General features: G+C 44.3%; 1 protein-coding gene across 1 annotated transcript in view; it reads left to right on the top strand.

Moving 5' to 3' along the window:
- PLPPR1 (phospholipid phosphatase related 1) overlaps window positions 1–25,465 on the top strand; it is a 151,647-nt gene that overhangs the window by 62,607 nt on the left and 63,575 nt on the right. Inside the window, exon 2 of the mRNA XM_060237139.1 lies at window positions 20,022–20,131. Coding sequence (XP_060093122.1) covers window positions 20,069–20,131 — 63 coding nt within the window. The 5' untranslated portion in view covers window positions 20,022–20,068. The remainder of the gene's footprint in view (window positions 1–20,021; window positions 20,132–25,465) is intronic.

Here is a 25,465-nt window from a genome sequence, read left to right as displayed (position 1 = left end):
AGTATGACCAACCACAGACTTGGCTTGGCTCCGAATGTGACTCAAACGAAGGGACTTTCTGGTACAACCAGGCCCGGAGTCATGCCAATTGCACATGCCTTTCAGAAATCCGCAATGCGGCTCTGAGGAGGAGGAGAAGGAGTCTTAATACATTCTTAGCAAAAAAAAAAATAAAACTGAATTACTTAGTGACACTGCTAAGTATTTTAACAACGTGGTTCTCTTCTACCATTCTCTAGCGCTGGCAGCTTTCTGATCAAAGAGCAGTTCACAATTTGGGTTTCTTTTGTCTTCAACTCCTCCATGAATATGCTGTAGGGAAAAGAAAGTCCTAGTTTATCCAGGAAAATATGTAATCTCTTTAGAAGCCGCCTTGTGTTACAGGAGAAATGAGTGAGTCACAGAGAGCAAGACTCTCTTCCCTGACAACACTGGTGTAAATCCAAAGTAACTGTGCTTTCTCCAGGTACCTCATTTGTATTGGCACAAGGGGAAAAGAAATCCAGCAGTCGTGAGCAGACAGCAGACATAAGAGCACTTGAGAGGGAAGAATAATCAGCATTCTTTGCTTCAAGTGAGGCGTATGTGATCCGTGCAGAAGGACAAACATAGAGGGAGCTTTGTGTTTCCTGAGGTTTTGAGAGCGTCTGAAAAGAGGACCGCTCTGGGGACTTCTTATGGGATTAAGACCGCATTTATATGTGCTGCTGGGAGCTTGAGTGGAAGCTGCTTCCCAGTGATGTGACAGCTCAGAGCTAGGAGTCAAATCCATAATTTCCCCACCAGCAGAGTAGGTGGGCATGCGAATGAGCTACCAGCAGGGACTGTGGAAGGCAGTGAAGACTCATGGGAAGTTGGTCTTTGGGTCAAGAATGGTGACTGACGGAAGGGTCAACTCTCTTATTTTCATTGATTAGTCCCTTCATACTGGATTGGGAAGTGTTTTCTGTCACTGTTTGCACTCTGTGTGCCAGCCAAGGGAGTGTTTCCGAGATCTGATTCATACAATGTCCGCTCTGTCAGATAACTCTTTACCACAGTGCGAAATGTCAGCAAACACCAGGGTCTTTTTTATGATCATCCAGATTCTGAGCTAGCTCTGCCCTTCATTTATTTTTATACACCTCCCCCCATTTTTTTCCCCAGTCAGCTTGCTTCCCAGAACAGTTCATAATCCAAATCCGTAACCATACCTCATTCAAAAAATGACAGCAATCAAAGGCACTTCAGGAACTCTGACTGATTAAGTGGGTCTGTCCCAGCCTGCCTGCTTTGGATAAAATCCTGCATGCCATGAACCTGAAGGCTACTTGAGAACCTGAGGATTTTCAATCCCTAGCTTTCTCTAAAATTGTGCTTCTTTTCTTCATAGTAAAAGCAAAATTGTTGCCCTCAAGGTTTATTGGCGATATTAGAGTTTTTATCCCTCCTTCCTCCAAGGGTCTCAAAGTCACAGAGGAGCTTTCCCTTCTTCAGTGTGGTGTAGTGGATAAAACATCAAATTAGGATCTGTGAGAGACCCAGGTTCAAACCCCCACTTTGCTGTCAAAGCTTGCTGGGTGACCTCGGGCCAGTCACACGCTTTCAGAGTGACTGGGTTGTTGTGAAGGTAAATGGAGCAGGGAAAAACGATGTAAACCAGGGGTGGCCAACAGTAGCTCTCCAGATGTTTTTTGCCTACAACTCCCATCAGCCCCAGCCAGCATGACTTATGGCTGGGGCTGATGGAAGTTATAGGCAAAAAACATCTGGAGAGCTATCGCTGGCCACCACTGATAAACCACTTTTGGTTTCCAGTAGCGAGAAAGGCAAAGTATAAATGAATCAATTGACATATAAAGAGTATCTTCACAACAGCCCTATGAAGTAGGTTAGACTGAAAACGAACTGGTGGCCCAGTGTCACACCTTGTGACTTCCATGGCTTCAAATGCGTGTCTGACACATATATTCAATCAAAACATAGCACATGTAATAGCCTTGATGGATAGGCATCCTTTGGTTATCCTTCCCCCTCCCTTGATCAGATTCAGATGGGGCAGAGACCTTGTTTATGGTACTTTGCCCTGCCCTGACCTAGCCTGATCTCATCAGATCTCTGAAGCTAAGCAGAGTTGACCCTGGATGGGAGACCTCCAAGGAATACCAGGATCATGGCTCAGAGGCAGGCTGCAGCAAACCCGAACGCCTCTTGCCTTGAAAACCCCATGCAGTCACCATAAGTCAGCTGTGACTTATGACAAAAGAAAAACGGTACTTTAAAAACAACAGGAAAACACAGACGGGAAAATAACCTAACCCAAAAACTGGAGTAATATACAGTAAGGGCCGAACATTAAAAGCAGAATCTAAAATAAAATCATAACCAAAACTACATGTCTTTATTACAAAAAGTTAAAAAGCATTTAGGGGCCCATCATTAGCCTCCTTACTTAGTAAAATCATACAACAACAATGGGAAACCATTTGACCTGATGCGTTTCGACCTAAAATGGTCTTCTTCAGAGGTCAAACAAATATATAGATATACAGGCTTATTTTACAAAATACAATAAATCAATGCTGGACCAAGAAGAAAATAGTTTAATAAAGTGACAAAGGCTGAGAGATGTAATTGAGGCCTCTTACAATATAGCCATATGTCCCGATCAAGGGCATACGTGTTGCGTCATGTGTCTTATTGTATGCTTCAACAAAATGGTCCAGATTTGATCAAAGTCAGTGCCAGATCAGAGCCAATGTACCAAAAGTTATGTTTACTGATAGTGTTATGTATTTTTCACTTTTATTTGTGTTGCGCTCATTTTATTTGTGCTGCTGTCTGAAGACTGCAAGTCTGTTTCTGGTAAGCTGCATGGCAGGGCAGAGATTTTGAGTCTACATGTTCTGCATCCAGCTCTTCAGCTTCTGGGTCAGCAAAGGTCCAGGGAAACAAAAAGAGTGTCCCTTGACTTCACATGTATACTCTTCCTATTCCAGTTGTCTTCCTATTTTTGTGAGTTCTGCGAGGGGGCCTATGTTTACAGCCTGCTCTGCATGTGGTTATAATACTAGCAATGTGGAATTTGAAGTGGGAGGGAAGCTTTAAAGGGGGCAAGGGAGGGCTTGTGGTCATAAGAAAGCCAGATGACCTGCACTGCACTGGAATCTCAAAAGTCTATTTATATTCTTATCTGTAGCCTAGCTGCTTAGAAAAACCTGCACTTGACTTTGTCATTCCCTTTTATGGTTATCATTAGCAAGGGGTTATGCTTGTGAGATTTTTCCATCCTGAAGGCAGTTGCAGGGGGAATCATGATATTAAAACTGTGACGGAACTGACCCTTCTATAGCATGCTGTTGTGGTTTGAGTGTCGGACGTGGATCTGAGAGACTTGGATTCAAATTCCCAGTCTGCTGTGGAAGCTCACTGGGTGACCTTGGGTGCATTAATTCTTTCTAACTTACCTGATAGGGCTGTTGTGAGGAAAAAATGGTGGACAAGAAAATGATACTGTGAGCTTTTTTTGGGGGGGGGGTGTCCATTGGAGAGAAGTGTCTAAACAAATAAAAAGATAAGGTCTAAGAAGCAGTAGCCATCAAAACTTATTGGGAGAGACTTTTAGTCAGGGCTTTTTTTTTTGTAGAAAAAGCCCAGCAGGAACAAACTAATTTACATATTAGGCCACACCCCCTGACACCAAGCTAGGCAGAACTACTGTGTGTTCCTGCTGAAAAAAACACCTGGTTAGTGATATCTTTGCCAGCTGAGTGAGTCCTGGACTAAGCCTCTGTTTGCTCCTTTGTTACAGGTATCTAAGCCTGGGTGTGGCCAGAAGTGTGAACCTTTTGGTGCAAGCCAAAAGGGCTCTTTGCTTCTTAGCCCACGTCTTGCAGCCTGTGGCCCTTAGTTAGTGAGCCTGAGCAATGAGTCAAGGACATTTTAAGGCTTGTTGAAATTGTAGGCTTCCCAACCCTCCCGCCCTGGCGGGGGACCCCAGGATTTCCAGCCTCTTCCCCTGCTCCCCCAAAAAATAGAAGGGGGGAGGGGGGAAATGGCGCCAAGGAGCATGGCGAGCCGCCCCATCCCGGAGCGGGCGTTGCTGCCGCGCCGCTGCCACCCCCTCCTCGTCCACCGCAACTGCTCCTCCTAGATGGGCCCAGGCTGAGCCCATCTCGGAGGAGCAGCCAAGATGAAGCGGAGAAGAGGCGGCAGTAGTGCAACGGCATCGCCTGCCCCGCTCTGCCTCCGAGGCAAAACCAGAGAAGGGGAGGGCGGAGGCAGGCCAGGAGCATGGCGAGCCGCAAATCCGGGCCCTTCCAGGACCCGGACTCGCGGCTCACCACGCCCCCGGCCCGCTTCCACACCCCCTCCGATTCCACCCCAGAGGCGGAGCAGAGTGGGCGACGCCACTGCGCTGCGGCCGCCCCCCTGCCCCACCGTAGCTGTTACTCCAAGATGGGCCCAGCCTGAGCCCATCTCGGAGGAGCAGCCACGGCGAGCGGAGAAGAGGCAGCAGCTGCGCAGCGGCGTCGCCCACTCCGAGACAGGGCGGCTCGCCACGCTCCCTGGCACCGTTTCCTCCCTCCCCCCAGCTCCATCCCAGTGTCTCCTGGCTCCATCCCCAAAGTCTCCTGGCTCCACCCCCAAAGTCCCCAGATATTTTTGAAATTGGACTTGGCAACCCTATGAAATTGACATTTGTAGAAGGCGGGCCAGGCATAAGCCCACTGCTCCTGCACACAGAGTCAACACTTGTACACATGAAGCTGCCTTATACATGTTCATACATTACAATAATGCATGTCTTGCAAGTACCTGTGTACATTTATTTGTAAGAAAGAACCAATGCGTGTTCACTTTACAAACAAAACCTGCATAAATCTTGGGTTTAAATCATATGTGTTGAACCTAACATAAGAATTGACACAAGTAGAAAGAAAAATCAAGCGTATCCTGAATGCAGATTGTACCTGCGTTCACTGCAAGTTGTGTGCAGGGATACTGAGTCAGACCTTTGGCCTCTCAGGATCAATACTGTATACTCTGACTGGCAGCAGCTGCCTGAGACTGAACCTGAGATCTTCTACATACAAAGCAGATGCTCTGCCACTGAGTCACAGTCTCACCCACCCTTGCAGAAAGTGTGTGTTACTAGGCTCCTTTCCTGTTATCAGCAACACTGCTTTTCAGGGGTCGTTTTGTAGAAAAATAGGTGGTGGAGGTCATCCAGGGATTGTTATGCAGCTGCACCTACTATTCAATGGACAAGGTAGGTAGGTGGGGAGGAGGGGGGGGGACCCTCAGAAAGTTTCGGGAGCTGTGCTTCTGTGAGCTCCTGCTGAATTCAAGGGCTGCTGCTTTTTAGAACATCCTTGATCACGGGGTTGGAGACAATATGGAGACTCTCTCTCTCTCTCTCTCTCTCTCATCTGAAGAAGTGTGCTTAGAGAGCACATGAAAGCTTACGTTCTAAATAAAAATTAGTTGGTCTTAAAGGTGCACCTTGACTCCTGCTTTGTTCTGCTGCTTCAGACCAACACGGCTGCCCACTTGGATCGCTCTCTCTGTCTCTGTCTCAAAAAGGAGAACCTTTTAATGTGTGTTTTTATGAGCTGATCTAAAAAAAAAAAACTAGGAAATCGTTACTGGATGACAAACAGAGATGGTTAATGGATTGTTTCTTCAGTGGTTTGGTTTTGGTCATTGCAATTGCCCTCCTTCTTTTACTGTACGATTTTTAAGGCTGGGGCCTACCTTGAACTTCCTGTCTTGATGGAAAAGAGAAATGCAAAATTGACTGCTAAATCAAATACAGATCCATGCTTTAAAATAAGAATGAAATGTCCCTCATCCAGTTTTAGTGGCATTCCATCAAAGCAGGGAGTGGATGAGAATGGGACACACATTTCCATCTGCATAAATAAATGGACCCATCAAATCCAGCAGCGCTAAAAGAGCACAACAAAGCAGATACACAATCTCCATGTACAAATCTCACGCTGTATATTTTCACTCAGCAAATGCCTTCATTCTAACAAACGTGTCTCAGCAACATTTCTGGGAACTAAAAATGGACACAGAACCTGCCCTTCTAAGAAATATCTTTATTTGTCCAGATTCCCTTGGTAAACTGTTAAATATTTTTGGAGTTTAAAAATATGGCTTGCATTCAGAATGGGTTCAAATACTGTTTTAACTGAAAACACTGAGCACAAGTATAGGTGGCAGCTTTGGAGACAGCCTATGGAGGATAAATATTGGCTGCTCCCTCAGCCAGCCTAAACAGACTTGACACCACAAATGGACTGGTGGCATCCCTCAGACCACCCATGAGAAAAAACCAGTAATTTATAGTTGGCTTTTGAAAAACATTTGCTAATGCCTCCTTGTTTTACACTTGAAACAATCCTCCTTTTTACAAGCCTAAAACTAAATAGCTGTTGGTGCTGGAAAAGGTAACGATCAGCCTTTTGCTTCAGCTGTCTCTCTTCTGATTCCCCCTCCCCTCAAATATTTATGATAAAAAGACTGCCTGTGGGAATGTGTTTGGAAAGTTTAGCACTTCTGCTTCCCCAAATAGCCATATGTGTAAGGGCAGCATGGCAGCATATAGCTTCCTTAACAGGATGAGGGAGGGATGGAGGGGAGAGGGAGAGAGATGGCAATTTACACTGCCTTCACAATATTTGTTTCATTGTCATTAGAGAATCCGAGCACAGTGGAGGCAAATAGATTGTCTCGGCTGGAAGCACAGCTCCTGTTCTTGTACCAGGTTCCCCACAGAGAATGGGGAGTTAACTCTGCAGCTCTCTCTTTTCTTTTTCTGATTCTCTCCAAACCCAAGTTACAAATTTTTTTCGCCTTCCTTCTCCTGCCCACTAGAAGGTAACACCAAACTGAAGAAGATGCCCAGCTCTTTCAGGAGAAAGTCTCCAGTCATTATTTTGCATTGATGAAACATCAATTGACTGTTCAGGACTGTCAACAAGTCACCTGAGTCAGAGGATCTGACTGACTAAGGATGGTTAGCATCCATAATACTAGGACAGGTGTATCTGCACTACAAACAGCTTAACCGCTGTTCTACCCCACCAGGATTTTTCTGGGACATGTTGTTCTGTGCAGAGACTAGGTCTTTCAAATAGAACCAAACTACCATTCCCAGGATGGGTGGGATGATGATTAAATTTTCTTGAAGAAGACTGCAGTTTTATACCCTACCCATCTCTTACAATCTGCTATATCTTCTTCCCCCACAACAGACACCCTGTGAGGTGGGTGGGGCTGAGAGCGCTCTCGCACCAGCTGCCCTTTCAAGGACAACTCCTGCGATAACTATGGCTAACCCAAGGCCATTCTAGCAGCTGTAAGTGGAGGAGTGGGGAATCAAACCTGGTTCTCCCAGATAAGAATCCACACACTTAACCACTACACCAAACTGGCATACATGTGTGGGTTAGGCATGCCCTAGTTTCCAGTCCTGACTTGAAGTCTGGTCTAATTCTAAGAAGAGTTATCCCTTTTTAAATCAGTTGAAGTTGATGGATGTAGAAGAATGTGACTCCTTTAAACTGCGCTGTTACTCACTGAGTCTTCTGGGTCATTTGGCACACATCCATTATCATGCAAGAGATTCACAGAGAAAGCCAATGGTTGCCAGCTTCTGAACTTGCCACAATGTGTGCGTGTTAAGTGCTGTCAAGTCATCTCTGACTTATGATGACCCTATGAATTAATGACTTCCAAGACGTCCAGTTGCTAACAGCCTTGCTCAGGTCTTACAAGCTGAGGACAGTGGCTTTCTTGATTGAGTCAATCTATCTCATGTTGGACCTTCCTCTTTTCGTGCTCCCTTCAACTTTTCCTAGCATTATTGTCTTTCCCAGTGACTCTTGTCTTCTCATAATGTGACTGAAGTATGGTAGTCTCCATTTTAGCTTCTAGGGAGAGTCCATGCTTTATTTAATCCAGAACTCACTGATTTGTCTTTTTTTGCAGTCTGAGGCATCTGTAAGACTCTCCTCCGATGCCACATTTCAAAGGAATCAACTTTCTTCCCATCAGCTTTCTTCATTGTCCAGCTTTCACTCCCATGCACAGTAATGGGCAATACTATGACAAGAATTATCTTGATCTTGGCCGCCAGTGTCACATCCTTACAGTTTAAAATCTTTTCTACTTTATATGTGGCTTGATCCGCAAGAATATAGAAAGTGAAACTTTCCATGGCAGGAGAGAAATAAAAAAATATCGTCTTTTTGTTAGAAATGAAAGGACTAGTCTTCTGAACTGCATTTTGTTCTACTCCTTGATGAATGGATTATTCAGACAAAGGAGTAACAAAGCTTCAGTGTGTAACTTGTAAGATGAGGCAGGAGTGAGCCAAGAAGAAGCTGAAAGCAGAAGAGTCTGGCTGAAGGCAAATTGGCCAGCTTTAGAGCTTTCCCATGAGAGAAAGTGACAGGCAAGAGAGGGACAGGGTAAAAAGGAGTGGTGTCCATGAGAGAGGGGTTTTTCAAATAATGATGATGATATTGGATTTATACCCCGCCCTCCACTCCGAATCTAAGAGCGGCTCACAATCTCCTGTATCTTCCTCCTCCACAACAGACACTCTGTGAGGTGGGCGGGGCTGAGAGGACTCTCACAGCAGCTACCCTTTCAACCTCTGCCAGAGCTATGGCTGATCCAAGGCCATTCCAGCAGGTGCAAGTGGAACAGTGGGGAATCAAACCCGGTTCTCCCAGATAAGAGTCCACATACTTAACCACTACATCAAACTGGGTCTGAGAGCAGAACTTCCACTTCCCAGACAGGGGAGCCTTTCAGAGCACTGCTTTGGTTTTTCAGGTTTCTCACCTGCACTGTGAGAAACATCCTTACGCAAAGATGTGTGAAGAAAAGAATGTGAGAAGCCAAGCTCAGTCCTATACTCACAGTACTATAATGGTATAAGATATTAAAATGGTGAAAAGCAGTACTTTAAATGGGTAAACTACATTAAAAAAGACAAAATACAGTGGATTTGGCATATGCTTCATGCCAAATACAACTCATTCAAAATAGGGCCAAAACAGGACCATCCCAGCAACTTGGCTCTCAAAATACTAACAAGCATGGAGGATCTACCACCTGCCCTCAGGTGTTGTAAAAGTCAGAATTCCTTCCTCCTCCCCATTGATTCTTCCCTCACAATTAGCAGAGAAGTGAAACAGTCTTTATCTGGTGCTCCAGGGCAGTGACCTGCTGGAAAGGAGAGAATTCTGGGCTGCTCCGTGATGCATCTCCTTCCCAAAGGCAGCCCTTCTGTTCTGCTGAAAGTGCTGCCAAATATTTGGTTTGGATAATGAACCTGCAGATGCCTCTTTGTGACTGTGTTGGGGGGGGGGGGTTGAGGGGAGAGAATGTGACTGTTGCATTGTGCCGCTGTGCCTTGAACACACCACTGGGCTTATCAGTTTAACTTTGAGCGCAGTGACGCCAGGTGCTGCCGCCAGAGTCTCCCCTGGGGACTGAGCCTCAACAAGGCACTGTTGGGAGGGAAATTAAGGTGTTTCTTTTTCATAGGAATTAGGGGGGGAAAGAAGGAAGAGCAGGAGGCAGCTGCATGAGGAAGAGGGACAGACGGTTTCTCTTCTGCTGTCACTTTTTATTCAAGGTATTGAACTGATAGAGCACCGGCAGTGTAAATGGTTCTTTAAAGCAAGGAAAAGATGAGTCTCTTCCCCAAGGAATGTACACTGAACAGAGAGAATGGAATGGCCAAAACAGCAATGAATAAATGAAGACAAGTGCCTGCCCTCCTCTCTGGAGCAATAACGGCTCATCTTGGAATGAGACTTGGCCAAAAATAAACAAACAAATCAGAACAAATCGATTTGGACTTTTGCTCATTTCCAACCAACCTCTTGCCCAGTCCTACAAGGGATCCAGCTGTGGTAGGTTTGACAACCTCCAAGTGATAACAGATAAGCTCTTGGAATTACAGCTGGTCACCAAACAACAGAGATCAGTTCCCCTGGAGAAAATGGCTGCTTTGGAAGGTAGATACCTTGGCCTTATACCCTGTTGAGGTCCCTCCCCTCCCAAACCATGCCTCTTCAGACTCCACCCCTTCCCCCAAATCTCCAGGTATTTCCCAGCCCAGAGCTGGCATCCCTAGGCTGAGGCTCCATTCTGGATGATCTGCTTTGCGTGCAGAAGATACTATGTTCAATCTCTGACTTCTCCATTTAAAAGAACCAGGCAATACATGCAGATTATGAGAACCACTTCTAGTCAGAGTATATAGTCGACCCAGTGATCTGACTCAGTATAAGGTTGCTTGTTTGATATTTCTTAAATTCAAGGAGACTAGATCCATCACTGGCTACTAACCATAATGACTAAAGGAAATCTCCACATTCAGAGGCAGCAAACCTCTGAATATCAGTGCTAGCAGGCAACATCGAGGGAGACCTTGACTGTCATGCCCTATTTGTTGTCATCAAGGGCATCTTCTTGGCCACTAAGTGATAACTGTTGCTGGGCTAGATGGACCACCAATCTGATAGAGCAGGGCTCTTCTTACGCTTTTCTAACAAGCTCCTGAAGATTTTCCCCATCTTTCCACTTACTTGGCTTCTGTGGGGGAGACCATTTGTATGATCAACAACAGGGGGCCCCAACCCCCGGGCCGTGGACCAGTACCGGTCCGTGGCCTGTTAGCAACCGAGCCGTGAGTTCTATAATTATTTCATTATATATTAAAATGTAGTAATAATAATAATGAGACATTGGATTTATATCCTGCCCTCCACTCCGAATTTCAGAGTCTCAGATTGGCTCACAATCTCCTTTCCCTTCCTCCCTCACAACAGACACCCTGTGAGGTGGGTGGGGCTGAGAGAGCTCTACTATTTGTTGTACTTGCCCTATATATCTTATATTGGGCCATTTAACCACAAATTATCTACTTCCGGTTTGATTATGTTGGGAGGGAGGGTTTTTCCTGCTTCTTCACAGCATTGTTGTTGCACACCCTGGGGTTTCCCTGGCCTTTCTTTCCCAGAACTGTTTGGCTGCAGAGTTTTGGGAGAGATCACAGAGAATTGCCAGGCCTGGTGTGTCAATCGGTGGGAAATCAAGGGGACAGTGAAGTGGAGTCAACTGTTGGTGACAGCCTGACATCACTCCAGCAAAACCATAGAGTTTTTATTGATTTCTAGAGAGGTGTGGTGTTCTTTCATGTTTTCCTGGAAGTGATGTCACAGCGTCAGCCTGCTGGCCATTTTTCTTTTACCATTTTTCTGTGGAAATGAGAGGCAGAGGCGGGGATAGCTCACTCCCACTGGGGGACTGGCAAGTGTAGTGTCAGGTCTATTACTACCTTCAATAATAGCAACTCTCCATTTCATCAGGATTAGTGTTTATTGTGTTTATTGTAAGACAGGATGGCAAAATTAAGGCGGTTCACAGGTGGGTGAATATGTATAGAAGCAAGTTAGCTGTTACATGTGTGCCTTATTTTCTGGTGCAAGATAAGTTCAAAACACTAAATTGTTACTGGGCATTCTCACATTACAATAGATGTCAGCAAAATGCTCTAACTGATTGTGATGGCCTTGACGGCCAGACAGTGTTAGAAAGCCTGAATACTTTCATTTTCTCAGTAAGCACAGCAGGTGTTTTAGCACAAAGCGGAGAAATGCAATAGAATGGCAGGGGATTTTGACATGTAGATCACAGCAAAGCCTGTGTGAACGGTAAAACTCAGATCTGAAGGAACTTCCAGCAGAGCTGCAAGAGCAGCTTGGGCTCATTTTCTTCTAAACTGTAGTTTTTGGTTTTGCTTTAAACTTTGTATAACATTGTAAACTGCTTTGGATGCCCAGACTGGCAGAAAAGCAGGGTATAAATGCTCCAAATAAATACGTAAGGGTTTTAGCCTGGAAGATTAGACGCATGTAAGGAACAGGAGGGACCAAGGGACAGTGATAAAAATATTGCTGTGGTTCACTAGCAACAAAGATAAATAGCTATGTGTGATTCATATATAACTTCTTTCTTTCTTGCATTTCTCACATTTCTTGAATTCAAAGAACTCCTTCAGCATGCTCAGTGGCTTGTCCACAACCAGTAGAATTTTTGACAATGGTGAACTGCACCATTTTCATGCCATATGCTCCACATAAAAATAATAATAATGTGTTGGAGGTACGGTTGCCAACTTTGGTTGAAGAAATTCCTGGAATTTCAGGGGTGGAGCCCCAGGGGAAGGTATAGTTGGGGGACGGGACTTCAGTGGGGTATGCCATTTTTTTCCAGTGGAATTGAATATATTTTACTGTAATGCCAGGCCTCACCTGGAGACAGGCAACCCAACCAGCGAGAGCTGGGTTTAAATTGGCACTTGACCATGATGCTCTTGGGCCAGTCACTGCTTTTGACCTAACTGTCTTCATAGTGTAGTTGTGAGGATAAAAACGGAGGTTGGGAGACTGATGGACCCCACCCTGAGCTCTTGAGGGGAAGAGTGGTAGAGAAATGTAAAGACCGACAGAAGCATATTTGCCTCTTGATCAAAAGTAATTAGGAACAGCAGGGAGCTATGGAGTCTGCTGGAGCCAAACCCATTTGATCATTGAAGATCTCATCTGGCCAACCTAGAAAAAAATCTGACTTCAGAGATTTCATTCAATACCATCCACTGGGAAATGGGTTAGGATTAGGGATGGGCATGATTCAAAAGCATGAATCGCAATTCATGCCTAAAATAGCTGCTTTGCGGCTTGTTCTGAATCGGTTTGGGTACTCACGCTATACATGACTTGAAAAATGAAGCGGCTTGTTTTTTGGGTGGTTCATCTGTGTTGTTATTGACAGGGGATCCTCCTCATGCACCGTGATGTGCCCGGCATGATGACATCACCCAGAAGTGATGCTGTCGCCCCAGGCATGTCGCCCCATTTGTCATTTCTGGGTGACATCATCACGCCAAGCACATTTATGGCTTGTCGGTGCTTTCTAGCCCTCCCAAACCAAATGAACCACAATTCATTCAGAAAATAAAAAAAATCATGAAACAAAACCACTGAATTGGGCAAACCAATGAACCACCATTTTTGAATTTCGTGCCCATCCCTAGTTAGGATGATTAGTTAGGGTTGCCACCTTTTATTTATGTAATGCATTTTTAAATCCCATCCTGCCTCTAAGAAACTTAGGTTGGCATTTCTGGCTCCCCTGGCTTCCATTTTATCTTCACAACAACCATATGAAGTAGGTTAGGCTGAGAAAGGGAGATTACCCAGACGAGACTTACGAGGTTATCCAAGTCCGGCACTTTGACCACTATGCAACACATTGTCAGATGCAAATATCCTTTTGGTTAATATAGGTCTAGAGAATGTAGCACTTCCATTCTGTGTCACTCCTAGGGGGACCAGTTCTCCATTATACCTCCTGCTGCCCCTTCCCCCATCCTTAATCCACTGTTGCTGCCCAGGACAGCATTTGGAGCCATTTGGTCACTAAAGTAACATCACATATTGCCAGGATGCTGTAGCAGTCTTCCCAAATTCTATAGTAAAGAGGTGTTAGAGCATCTTGTTGATGTGTGACATCACTTCTGGTTACATGACTGGAAGTGACATTGTTGCATTGCATGGTGCTACACAATGCACAGCTCCTATCCTGGAAATTCCTGGGGGTTACAGCCTTCAGCTGGCAACCCTGGGCTGTTTCTTTCTATTCTACAGCAACTGCTCTTGTTCACTGAACAGCAGAGCATCACCAGGTGAAGCTTTTCCAGGCTTTGAAATATGGAAATTCTTTCATGGGCTAGGATTCTCTGCTGCAGCCTGGTATTCGAAGAACAGGAGCAAGGCCAGAAAACTGCGGCACTCCTTTTGTCAAGGGGCTTTTGCTGCTGTATCTCTCTATGTCTTAGGGCTCTGTTTTTCTAAAGATTAGTTCTTTCTTGATCACTGTGGCTGGCATTGCCCATTGCTTCTGATGCAAATATCCTTCTGGCTAATTAGGAGCAGAGAGCTGAGTGCTTCCATTTTCCTTTTGTCTCGAGGAAACCTGCAGGCATTGCTAATTGAAGGTGACATTTAGGAGGACGGATAGAAGCCAAGTGTAGCCTCCTCCAATATAAGACCACATAGAAGCATTTCCATTCAGCGGGAACTCAGAAATAATTTGCTTTTGCTGGCTTTTTGGAAGTACAGCCATCTCCTATTATTGCAACTGATGTATATTTGGAAAATATTTCCCTGGCGGAGCTGAGCAGATTTGCCAATTGTCTGCAAAGTACTATTTATTATCCCGCAATAGTCAGTTACAAGGTAATGATTGTACCCATGTAATTTTTATCATTATGAGACTTTTGAGGATTATCATTTCAGGCAACTCTGATACACCAAACTGCCTTGCAGGCATTTCAGCTCCCTCCACAGAATAAATCTCCCCATCCTCTAGGGCATTACAAACTTGGAAGCTGGAGTGCACTTAGCATGTAGATATGGCTGAAAACTTTTTTTTTTTCTCCCAGTGTGCCTGTGCTGTTAAGAACTTTCCCTGTGCAAAAATTTTACAGGCTCATCTTTGCTCATTGTGATTGATCTCCAGTCCTAGAACAGTTTTACCTGCTGAAAATTCCACATGCCATCCTGTCATTACAGACACAGGAGGCTTGCCAGGGGAAAAGTTGGCAACTTTAGAATGCTGGGCAACCACTGCTCAGGCAAGCAGCTGAGGGGAGAGAGTACCCAAGTTAAGCCCACTGGCAACGACAGCAACAATCAGCAAGGGAGAAAACATATATTACCCCAACATTTGAAACATTCTTCTCCTCTTAGAAGCACAGCACAGATATTTTGCCACAGTCTCAATAATCTCAGAGTTATGAGAGGACAATAGGAAAAGAATCTTACCACCATCAGATTGTCCCTCATGATTTCGAAGAAGAGGATCTAAGTAAATGGCACGACTATCACAGTAAAATGTACAATGTAGGAGAATATGTTCAGTACTTTCTATATCCCTTGAACCACTACCACAAAACCTGTTGGAATATGGAATTTTCTTAAACCTCCCATACAGCACAGCAGAAGGAAGGACACCAAAGTGAGCTAACATGAGTCCCACCACTGAGAAGGCCATGTCTGTCCACCTTAGCTCTGAATGCAGCCCACAAAGTAGTACTTTTTTGCAAAGCTTCTGTTTTCATTAGCAACCCTGGCTCTCTAATAGGGTAGCTGAATCTGGGTTGGGAAATTTCTGGAGATTTGGGGGGTGGAGCCTTGGGAGGGCACAGTTTGGGGAAGAGAAGGACCTCAGTAGGGTATAATGTCATACAGGCTGCTCTCCAAAGCAGCCGTTTCCTTCAGGGAAACTGATGTATGCCATCTGGGCATCAGTTGCAATTTTGGGAGATCTCCAGGTCCAGCCTGGCAGCTGGCAACCGTGCTCTCCCATAACACCTCGTTCTAGCTTCTATGTGGAAAGAAATCCTTCTGCTGGACTACAACCTTACGCACATCTCGGCTTTATTAGAATTTCCTCTTCTCTGATCTTTGACTTTCCCCACCCCCTCCTTCTTACATGAATCCCTGAGGAAATAAAAGCTTTTCAGATTAAGAAGTTTGCCTGCCTGGCTCTCTTTTCTTAACTGCCTTAGTAGTTAATTTTCAATTCAGTTAATATAAATGCCACAGCTCAGTGTCTTTTCCCAGGGGACAGTAACTCCCCACCTCCTACTCTGTGTGTCAGGGGCTTTCAGGAGGTGTGCCTGGGGTAAAGTAGACAAGATGGGAACTAGCTCAAGCAAATGAATTCATAGCTCTTGTATGATCATTCTCTGTGGCCTTTTTTAAGGAGCAGAAGTGTCTTATAACACCAAGGTCTCTTGATACTACTGTAGTCTTCATCAGAGGCCTGGATACACCCATCAACATGGTAGCCCGCTTGTTCCTATAAGAAACAGAAGCCAGTCAGTACAGAAACTCTCCGTTTTAATTATTATAAATAATGTAGGAGTCAAATTGCTCATATGCTACAGGTTTAACTATGGAAGGAAAAGTGGAGTAATGGGGGACCTTGCATGACAAAGGAAGAAGATTTGGTAAAGGGAGAAGGCAGAAAAATGGAATGAAAAATGTGCATTGGTTTTCATGAAGGATAATGTGGAGCAGTTAAACTTTTCAGAGCTGCTGTTTTCAAGAAAAGGGTCAGAAAGGCTAAGTCAAGCAGCTTTATTTGTTTAATTCATTTGTCCCCTCCCCCTCACCTTTCCTGCCAGTGGGGACCCAATGCAATTACAGTACTCTGCTCTCCTCTGTTTTTCACAAAAAATCCTGAACTGAATCATGAACCAATAGGCCGGTTAGTATCACTTTCTATCAGTTTATGAGCAGGATGGGCCCTAGACTGGCTGGCATCCTAGGTAAGGCTAACTTCTGGCACACACATACACCCCTGCACTGATAACATCACCAAGTCACGGGGGGCACCCAATTTGGCACGTCAAGAAGGTCGGCACCCTAGACAACTGCCTAGTTTGCCTAATGGCAGGGCCAGCCCTGTTCATGAGCCATTTAAAGTTTAAACCACTGGTTTCTCCGCCCCCCCCCCACCCCAAATAAAAAGTGGCAGGGAGCAGAAAGCAGGGGTTTAAAAGGCTCGGAGCCATTTCACCCCCCAGCTTTCTCCTTGCCCTGACTTTTGGCAGTGAACAAAAAGCAAGGGGTGAAATGACTGGGAGGCATTCCTCTCCCTCTTTTCTGCCAAAAGCTGCATCCAGCAGAAACCTGCTTTTTGTTTGCCACAGTGAGCAGAACATTGGGAGTGAAATGGCTCCAAGCCATTTAAACGAACCGGCTGAGTGGCTGAGAGTTCCCCACTGCTTCGCTGTTTTTTGTAGAGAACAGAACCACCACAAAACTGCAATCAGAATCAAAAGGGCTGGTTTGTGTCCATCCCTACCCTACATAGTTTGGAGCTGGGTTATATGAAGGACTGTTTTCTTCCATATTTTCTGCCTGAGAATTAAGATTACAGGGAGAGGTCCTCCTGACTGTCCCACAAATCAGAGTAGCTTGTCTGATGAGCACACAAGAGGTGACCTTTTCAGTAGCAGTTATGAAACATTGCCAGGGAGATGTGCCTGGTCCCCTCACTGTCCATCTTCAGGAGGCAGATGAAAAGAGTTTTATTTAGGACTGTGTTTGACTGATTTAGCTTTTGTTATTGGCAGTTCTAAGTGGGGTTTTTAAATTGTGACTGACTTTTTATCAGTTTCATTGTTGTTGTTTTTATTGTGTTTTTGCAATGTAAGCCACCTTGAGTTCCACAAGAGAGAAGTATGACTAATAAATGTTTTAAATAAATAAATTTATTTATTTGTGGAAACTATTATTCAATATAGGATTATTAAGCCCATAGAGAAATAAGCCCTGCTGCAGGTAATCAGCATAGCTTCCGTATAGGATAGTCCTGACTCACCATCCTTTTTCAGAGCTTTGAGAGAATTTTCACAAGCTCATGGACAGTAATTGTATTTCCAAAAAACTTTTTGACAAAACCCTTTACCAATGGCTTGTGAGTAAACTTAGCAGTCATGGGATAACGCTAATCAGAAACTGAACAGAAGGAAAGAAGCCACAGGATTAGTACTGGGGCCAGGGCTATTGAATTTCTTCATAAATAAGTTGGAATTAGGTTGAATCAAAAAGTGGCCAAGTTTGGGGATGAGATGCAATTGTTCAGGATGATGAAAACTGAAGTAGATTGTAAGAAGCCTCAAAAGGCTTTCTGCAGGCTGGGTGAGTGGGTGAAAATGAAGCAAATGTCTTTCATTGTGAGAAATATAAAGTATTTCACATAGGGGCAAATACCCTAATATACTACACTGCTGTGGTCTAAAATCATAGGAACAGGGAAGATAACTTGATGAAAATGTCAACACAGCACGTTGCAATGCTTTATAAAATTGTGCATAAAGGGAAGAAAGTGGGGTGTGTGAGAGAGAGCTTTTTCTTCTTCTCACAGAGAGTAAGAATTTGATGGGCAGGGTATTCAAGACATTCTTTACTTTAAGAATAAGATTTGTCGCCACAAGATGTGGCAACAGCTACTGGCTTCACTGACTTTAATACGGCATTCAACAGATTCAAGTAGGAGAGCTACTAGCCATTGATGACTGAAGGGAACCTTTACATCTAGAGACAGCAGACTTCAAAAGACCAGCATTAGGAGGGAATTAGGCTTATATGCTGTATTTGCTGGCCTCCTAAGGCAACAGGTTAGCCAGTGTGTGAAATGAGACGCTGAGCTAGATGGATCACTCATCTGACCCAGCAGGGCTGCTTTTGGCCTTGCGATTGCACATTTCCAGGCACCTGTGATACTCTTAGAGAAATCAGACAGGTTTAATATTGAAATATTTGCATCTCTGGGCCACTTATGCACATGGAGATCCAGTGTTTGTCTTCCTTTTTGGAAAAGGATTCTTCCCAATCCTTCACTGTATCTGTTTCCTTTTTTCCTCCTTCCTTTTCAATGCTCCTTTTCCCTGGAGATTTGATGCTTCTTTTCCTTACAAATCAATGATTTAAAAAAGGAGTTAAGGCCACTGGAAGCCCAAAGAAGGAAGGACAGTTTAGAATTAGTAGTAGATTATCATTAGAATTAGTAGTAGATTATACCCAAAGTGGGAAGAGAGTTGTAGGCCAAGGCTGAACTAACCTAGAGGAAGTTCAAGAAGAGGGCTAAGTTAATAGAAGGAGCAGAGAGCTGGGTGGAAATCTGTTCCTGCAACCAGTGTGGCATCCTTCTAATGGCTTAGCCAAAGATCTGAAGGTGAACAGGATCTCATATGGGGGGGCTATGTCTATTCTGTATGGATTGCAAACTGCCTGTCAGAGTGCCCTGGAATGAGTGTGTGAGAGATTGATATGATTTCGCTTGATAGACAGGATGTCTGCTCAGTAGACTGTAGGGTTGTAGCTTATGATTTATGCTCAGCAGGTCCCCAATTCAATACCTGTCATATCTGGTTAAAGGAATCATAGATAGCAGGACTGGGAGAGTCCATGAAAGGCTACTGCTAGACAGAGCAGACAGAGCCAGCATGGTGTGATGGTTAGTATGTCAGGCTGGGATCTGAGGGATCTAGGTTTGGGTCCCCACTCTGCCATGGAAATGCTCTAGATGACTTTGGGCTAGTCCCCCCTCTTTACAGGATAGTTGTTATCAGGGCTTTTTTGGTAGAAAAAGCCCAGCAGAAACTCATTTGTGTATTAGGCCATACCCCCTGACATCACCATTGTTTCACACAGGGCTTTTTTTGTAGAAAAAGCTCAGCAGCAACTCATTTGCATATTAGGCCACACACCCTGATGCCAAGCCAGCCAGAACTGTGTTCCTGTGTGTTCCTGCTCAAAAAAAGCCCTGGTTGTTATGAGAATAAAATGGAGGAGGGGAGCAATGTTGCAAACTGTTTTGGGTCTCCACTGAGGAGAAATGTGAGGTATAAACAAATGAGCACAGAGAGCCAATTTGGTGCAGTGGTTAAGTGCGCAGATTCTTATCTGGGAGAACCGGGTTTGATTCCCCACTCCTCCACTTGCAGCTGCTGGAATGGCCTAGCGTCTGCCATAGCTCTCACAGAGTTGTCCTTGAAACGGAATCTTATGGGAGAGCTCTCACAGGGTTTTTGTTGCAGGGGAGGAATTACCTTCCTCCCCAGCAACAAAAACCCTGTGAGGAGAGTGTAAGCCGCTCTGAGATTCAGGGTGAAGGACGGGGTATAGTAAATCCAAATTCATCATATTCTTCTTCTCCTTCTCTATATTGACCAATAATCTGATTTCATATAAGGTGTCTTTCTGTGTTCATGACACATTCCTGAGGCCTTGACTCTTTGCTTTTTAAATTTCTTGGTGAGGCTAATGCGAGATCACCCCCTAGTGCACACATCAGTCATCCAGAGACAATTAAAAGGTCAAGTTCCAACTTCTTATCACTGAACCGATCCTGGTTTTTCTTTTTGTCAGCCTGGAACGACTTTGGAGACTCTTACCCTCAAGAGGTGTGATGAGAAATGGCTTTGGGGAACAACACGCAACGCAGTTACTCCATCATTCCGTGCTTCATTTTTGTCGAGGTGAGTCCTACTTTTGGCCTTCCACATTGGAGAAGCAGTACTAATCTCATGGACCTGAATTATACCAGAAGAGAAAACAAGGCAGAGGAACAAGCATTGCTCAGGCTGCACTTCTCAGCAAGCTAACTTTAATGTAAATCCAAGAGTCAGATTTCAGTCTGTGTGTGCATGGAAGGGATCAGGCAGCAAATCTGTACTGATCACGCTCGAGTAGCATTGACCTATTTTGGCAAGACTATGAAAAGATTTCTGTGTTTGTAAAAAGTGTTACATTTTTGTTTCTGGTGTTATTGAACTCTTGTTTCTATATTTTTAAAAAAAGATAATCATTGCTTACAACTTGAGTTTATGTCTGGGCCTGCATTGCATAAAAGGGGACCCTACTGTCATATTTATCTGTCTCTGATACTCTACACAAGACCCATGGTCCTCAACCCACCAGTTGGGTGCTTCAGGTGGCTTGTGGTCCCCCAGTTGCTGCTAATGAGCTCCAGTAGAGCAGCTAAGATTTTTTGCTGCCTTTTGGAAGGCCCTGCTGTTTGTGCAGATGTGTGCAGGCTAAAAGGAGCAGTGCAGAAGCAGGATGAGACCACACAGCAGTGGAGAGGATGTCTCCATGGCTTTAAACTTTTGGTTTCAGGGCCAGCATCAGTGTAGGCTAGGGTAGGGCAGCTGCCAGGGTCCAAGGCTTCTTGTGGCCACATACCGCCCCCCCCCACACACACTCACCCTCTTTCATCCCCTGCTATTGACCCAAGCAACCTTTCCTCTTCTGCTTGCAAAAACTCCCCCAGTGCCACCTGTGCTTCTAGCTGAACACATTGCCCAGTGCACCAGGGAAGGCATGCAGGTGGTGACTGCAGTAGCAATGCTTCTAGCAGCCATAGAGGTTTCGCTTCCAGTTGTAAGAAGTGCCTTGTGCTGTCAGGGAAAGGACTATTGCAGGTGGAAGGGCTTGCAAGCAGGTGGGGGCACAGGGTCAAGGGGCAGGACAATAGGAGGGTCAGGAAGGGAGGTGCAAGCAGGGAGTGGGTAGAGCAGATGGAGGGCCCCGGGCACTCTGCCCTGAACCCCTGAAATTCTGGAACCAGCCCTGTTTGACTTATTCCTCATTTTGCTGTGCTTATTTTTCCTCATTTTGCTCTGCTTATTTTTCCCTTCTGTCTGGCTTTTTTGCCTGCTGTTTGCTCTTCTGGCCTTGACACCAGTGAGATCATAACTCTGGTTCCCTTTCTTTGTGACACATGTCTATGATGTCATGTGCTTGTAGTTTAGTGGGTCCCGTGCTGTCACCTAGGGGCTAAGTATGGACCTATGGTCTTAAAATGCTGAACAGTGTACAAGAGGAGATATATTTAGCTGAAGAATACACAGCCCTAAAAAGTGCCTCACTGCAAAAGTGAACTGTCTTTCTCTTCCCCTAACTGTTTACAACATCCAGAGTTTAGCTTTTATTCTTCCCCCATGAGACCCCGCGCAAACACACATCATTCCTTCTGTTGGAGGAGCAAGGCAAGAGATGTTTACGTTCCTCTTTTGTCAAGCTGGCTTAGTTCAAATGAGATGCTCCTGATCCCTCATTAAACCATAGTTCATATTATTTGGAATCTTCATAGTGTGACTCTAGCTTGGTAGTTTATATGTCTGCAGAGCACAGACTCAGAGCACTCAATAAGAAGCTGGGCCACTATAGACTTGTTATGCAGCCAATGCTATCAATCTGCAATAATCTGGACAAATACAATGTGCCACAAGCGCAAACAATAACTAGAAACGTGTACAGCCAATGACTTCATAGTCTATTTAATGGGGTGTATATGTTTATATAAACTGAAATTTAATTTTCTAAATGTTTATGTAGCTTTCTGTTAGCCTAGTGAAAGTAAATGGCTAGCTGCTTAAAATTGAACATAGAAAAGACTTTCAGGGAATAATAACTAGGTAGGCTGGACCCATTCCTTAAGTCGGTGAGGCTGCAATCCTACTTTCTTGGGAGTAGTCCCTACTAAATAAAATGAGACTAGTAAGACCTGCATATGATAGCTTTCTAGACCTGAATTTAATCCCTGATTGAGGGCCTGACCAGGCAATACACAGGAATTCCATGTCAGAAGCTCCCAGTGGGAAGTCACTTATTATTCTCAGTGGATTAAACATCAACTCCCGTGGAACATTTTAGATCAGGTAATGAGTGTTTGTGGTGGTGGTGCTTAAAATTCATCATCCACTTTCACCACAGTACTAGTATGAATCAGGGCCCCATACATAGGCTTGCCAGGTTGCCTGCTATGGCATCTCTGCTGGCTCTGCCCCACTTGACCTCCTTTCACAGCTGGAGAAAACAAGGGGGATGACATCGTGGATATAGCCTTGTAACTTTGGGCTAGTCCCCCCAACCCTTTACAGGATAGTTGTTATGAGAATAAAATGGAGGGGAACAACGTCACAAACTGTTTTGGGTCTCCACTGAGGGGAAAAGTGAGGTATAAACAAATGAGCACAGAGAGCCAGTTGTGCACTTCCACCTCCATGACACACTAGGACAGGGGTGTCAAATTCATTTTGTTATTAGGGCCAGATCTGACATAAATGAGACCTTGTCAGGCCAGGCCATGTGTGTCATAAAATGCAATGCCAGGTAGTAGAAATATAAACTTTATAAAGGGCACAGACAAATACAATTAAAGATTTTGTATCTCTCCCATGTGATTGAGGGAGCTAGGCAAGGGAAGCTCTGACTCTTTCCTTCCCACCCCAGGGGATGAGGAGAAAGCAGAGCCTCAGCCAATAGAAGGAAAAAAGGCTTGTCTTAGTAGTTTTGCTGTGTGATTGAGAAAGCCTGGCAAAGCAAGCTCTCCTGCCCCAAGAGAGGAGCCTCAGCCAATGTAGAAAATAGAGGCTTTGCTCTGTAGCTCCTGTGCGATTGAGCAAGCCTGGTGAAGCTGTGACACAGAAGGAATCAAGAGAGAGGGAAAAGAAAGCAGACATGCTCACAGGCCTGATTAGAACCCTCTGGGGGCCTGATCCAACCCCTGGGTCACACATTTTACATCCCTGCTCTAGTTCAGCAGTCTCTATGGTCTTTACCATAGAGGTTGAGGGGATTCCTAGTGTGCCATGTAATGTGGTTTAATCACTTTTAGGTCTTCCAAAAGTGACATCATCATGTCAAGCTATGCTTCCCTCTTCTTCTTCTCACCCCATCCCCAGCAACTCTCAGAATTGCCAGGCACAGGTCCAGCAATCCTACCCACAAACTTTTAAAGGAACTTTTAAAAAATTCTGGAATTCCCAGCATATGAACTGGTTAGACTCTTAGAGGAAATCTTATGCAAATACTTGGCATGGAAGCCCTGTATTTGAACAGATTTGTGCATGTAAAGCTGCCTTGTCTCCCATTGAACCCCTAATCCATCAAGCTCAAGATAGTCTAATGTGACTGGAGTATTTCTCCAGAGTATAGGGCAGAGAACATTATCCCTTGACATCTGATCCCTATTTGGATTTTTAACTGGAGGAGCACAGAATTGAACATGGGATATTCTACATATAAAGCACTGAGCCACTGCCCCTCCCATATAAACTGCGGTTATTATGGCCTACCCTTATACCGGTCCCTTATTTTATGTACTTGGCTTTCAAAGTTGTAGTATCTACCAGTTCACATAGTTGAGATCTTAAAGGGTGTGTGTTTCTTCAATTGAAATGGAATGGTGGAATCTGTCTTTAGTTTTCTCGACAAGTGAATTTATATAGTAGGCTTTTCTCAGAGCCACCTTTATTCCTCTTGACCTGTGTAATTAGTGGAAATATGTGCAAACCAACACCAACAGAAACTACAAAATTCAAAGTCCTTTCATGTGGTTTGACTATGCTGAGAACTTCTGAGGCTAGGCTAGTTTACACAAATGGTAGATAAGAGCTGCAATCCTAAAAAAAAATTCCTTGGAATTCAACCCCTTTGAATGAAATGGGACTTATTTCTGAGTAGACCTGCTTAGAATTGCTCCCAAGATCTAATCTAGTCTATCTCTCCATACAAGAAATTACATATCAGAGGGAAAAGTTTTAATCTAACATTCCCCTGATCTTCTAGGTTTGTATAAGCAGGGAACATCTTTTCAAGTACAAGTGATTTTTCATCAGCAATCTGTTACAATTAAAAAGCATGTTTAACTCCTCAATCCACTGTTTATGTGAACCAGGTCTTAGTCTCCAATGAAACCTGTAGATTATTTTTTGTTTGGTAAATCTAGGGTACAGGCAGAGGGATAAATCAATGTATCATCTCTTCATCCAACTGATATTTTTTAAAGAGAGAGAAATACCAGGCGTCAGAAGTAAGCTGTTTTAGTTTATAGCCAGACACAACTATCTCTGAAGGGTTTTTTTTTTAGTACTCTAATGTGTGAATGATGAGTCTGTCTAGAAGGGCTGGTGATAGAGTTATAAATTGGTCTTTCTGTAGGCAAGGCTGACAGGAACATAAAAATAAATCTAGTGGCAGAGCATTAGGGAGAGGTGAATGTTGCTCATTGTTCCAAACTTGCTTCCTCAGCCTTCCACATCCTGCCACTAATACTAGTATTCAAGGCTGGTGTAGAAAGTAGAATGAGAATCATGAAGGTTTTTTTGAACACTGATGATGACTATTTCACTTGTTTATACTGTTTTCCAAAACCTTTATTTTTACTAAACCTTATGAGAGTTATATCCAATAACTAATATAATGTACATAATCTCATTTCTGACATTATACCAGTATTATATCTTATTATAACATTATTCAGCACATTCTGCAAGGCCTTTCTTATGTTTCCCTTCTAAGAGGTCTGCTTAAGTTGGTGGTATACCAGAATGCTTTCTGTTATAGTGTAGTTCAAACAAAAGATGGGATATGTTTCTTAGGACTTTCACAGGAAGAAGAATATATTGGATTTATATCCCACCCTATACTCTGAATCTCAAAGTCTCAGAGCGGTCACAATATCTTTTACCTTCTCCCCCACAACAGACACCCTGTGAGGTAGATGGGGCTGAGAGAGCTCTCTCAGAAGCTGCCCTTTCAAGGACAACTCCTACGAGAGCCATGGCTGACCCAAGGCCATTCCAGCAGCTGCAAGTGGAGGAGTGAGGAATAAAACCCAGTTCTCCCAGATAAGAGTCTGCGCACTTAACCATTACACCAAACTGGTGTACTTCTACGAACTTGACTACTACCAGTGAGAGACAGCTTTGATGTATAGGACTGGGTATGGATTAGAGTGTGGGAACCAGCATGGAGATAGGAATAGTAAATTAGTGGTTTCCAACTCGATTTAGGACATCCATACC

This window comes from Heteronotia binoei, chromosome 4, assembly GCF_032191835.1.
Source record: "Heteronotia binoei isolate CCM8104 ecotype False Entrance Well chromosome 4, APGP_CSIRO_Hbin_v1, whole genome shotgun sequence".
Taxonomy (NCBI): domain Eukaryota; kingdom Metazoa; phylum Chordata; class Lepidosauria; order Squamata; family Gekkonidae; genus Heteronotia; species Heteronotia binoei.
This window is presented reverse-complemented; position numbering and strand designations above follow the sequence as displayed.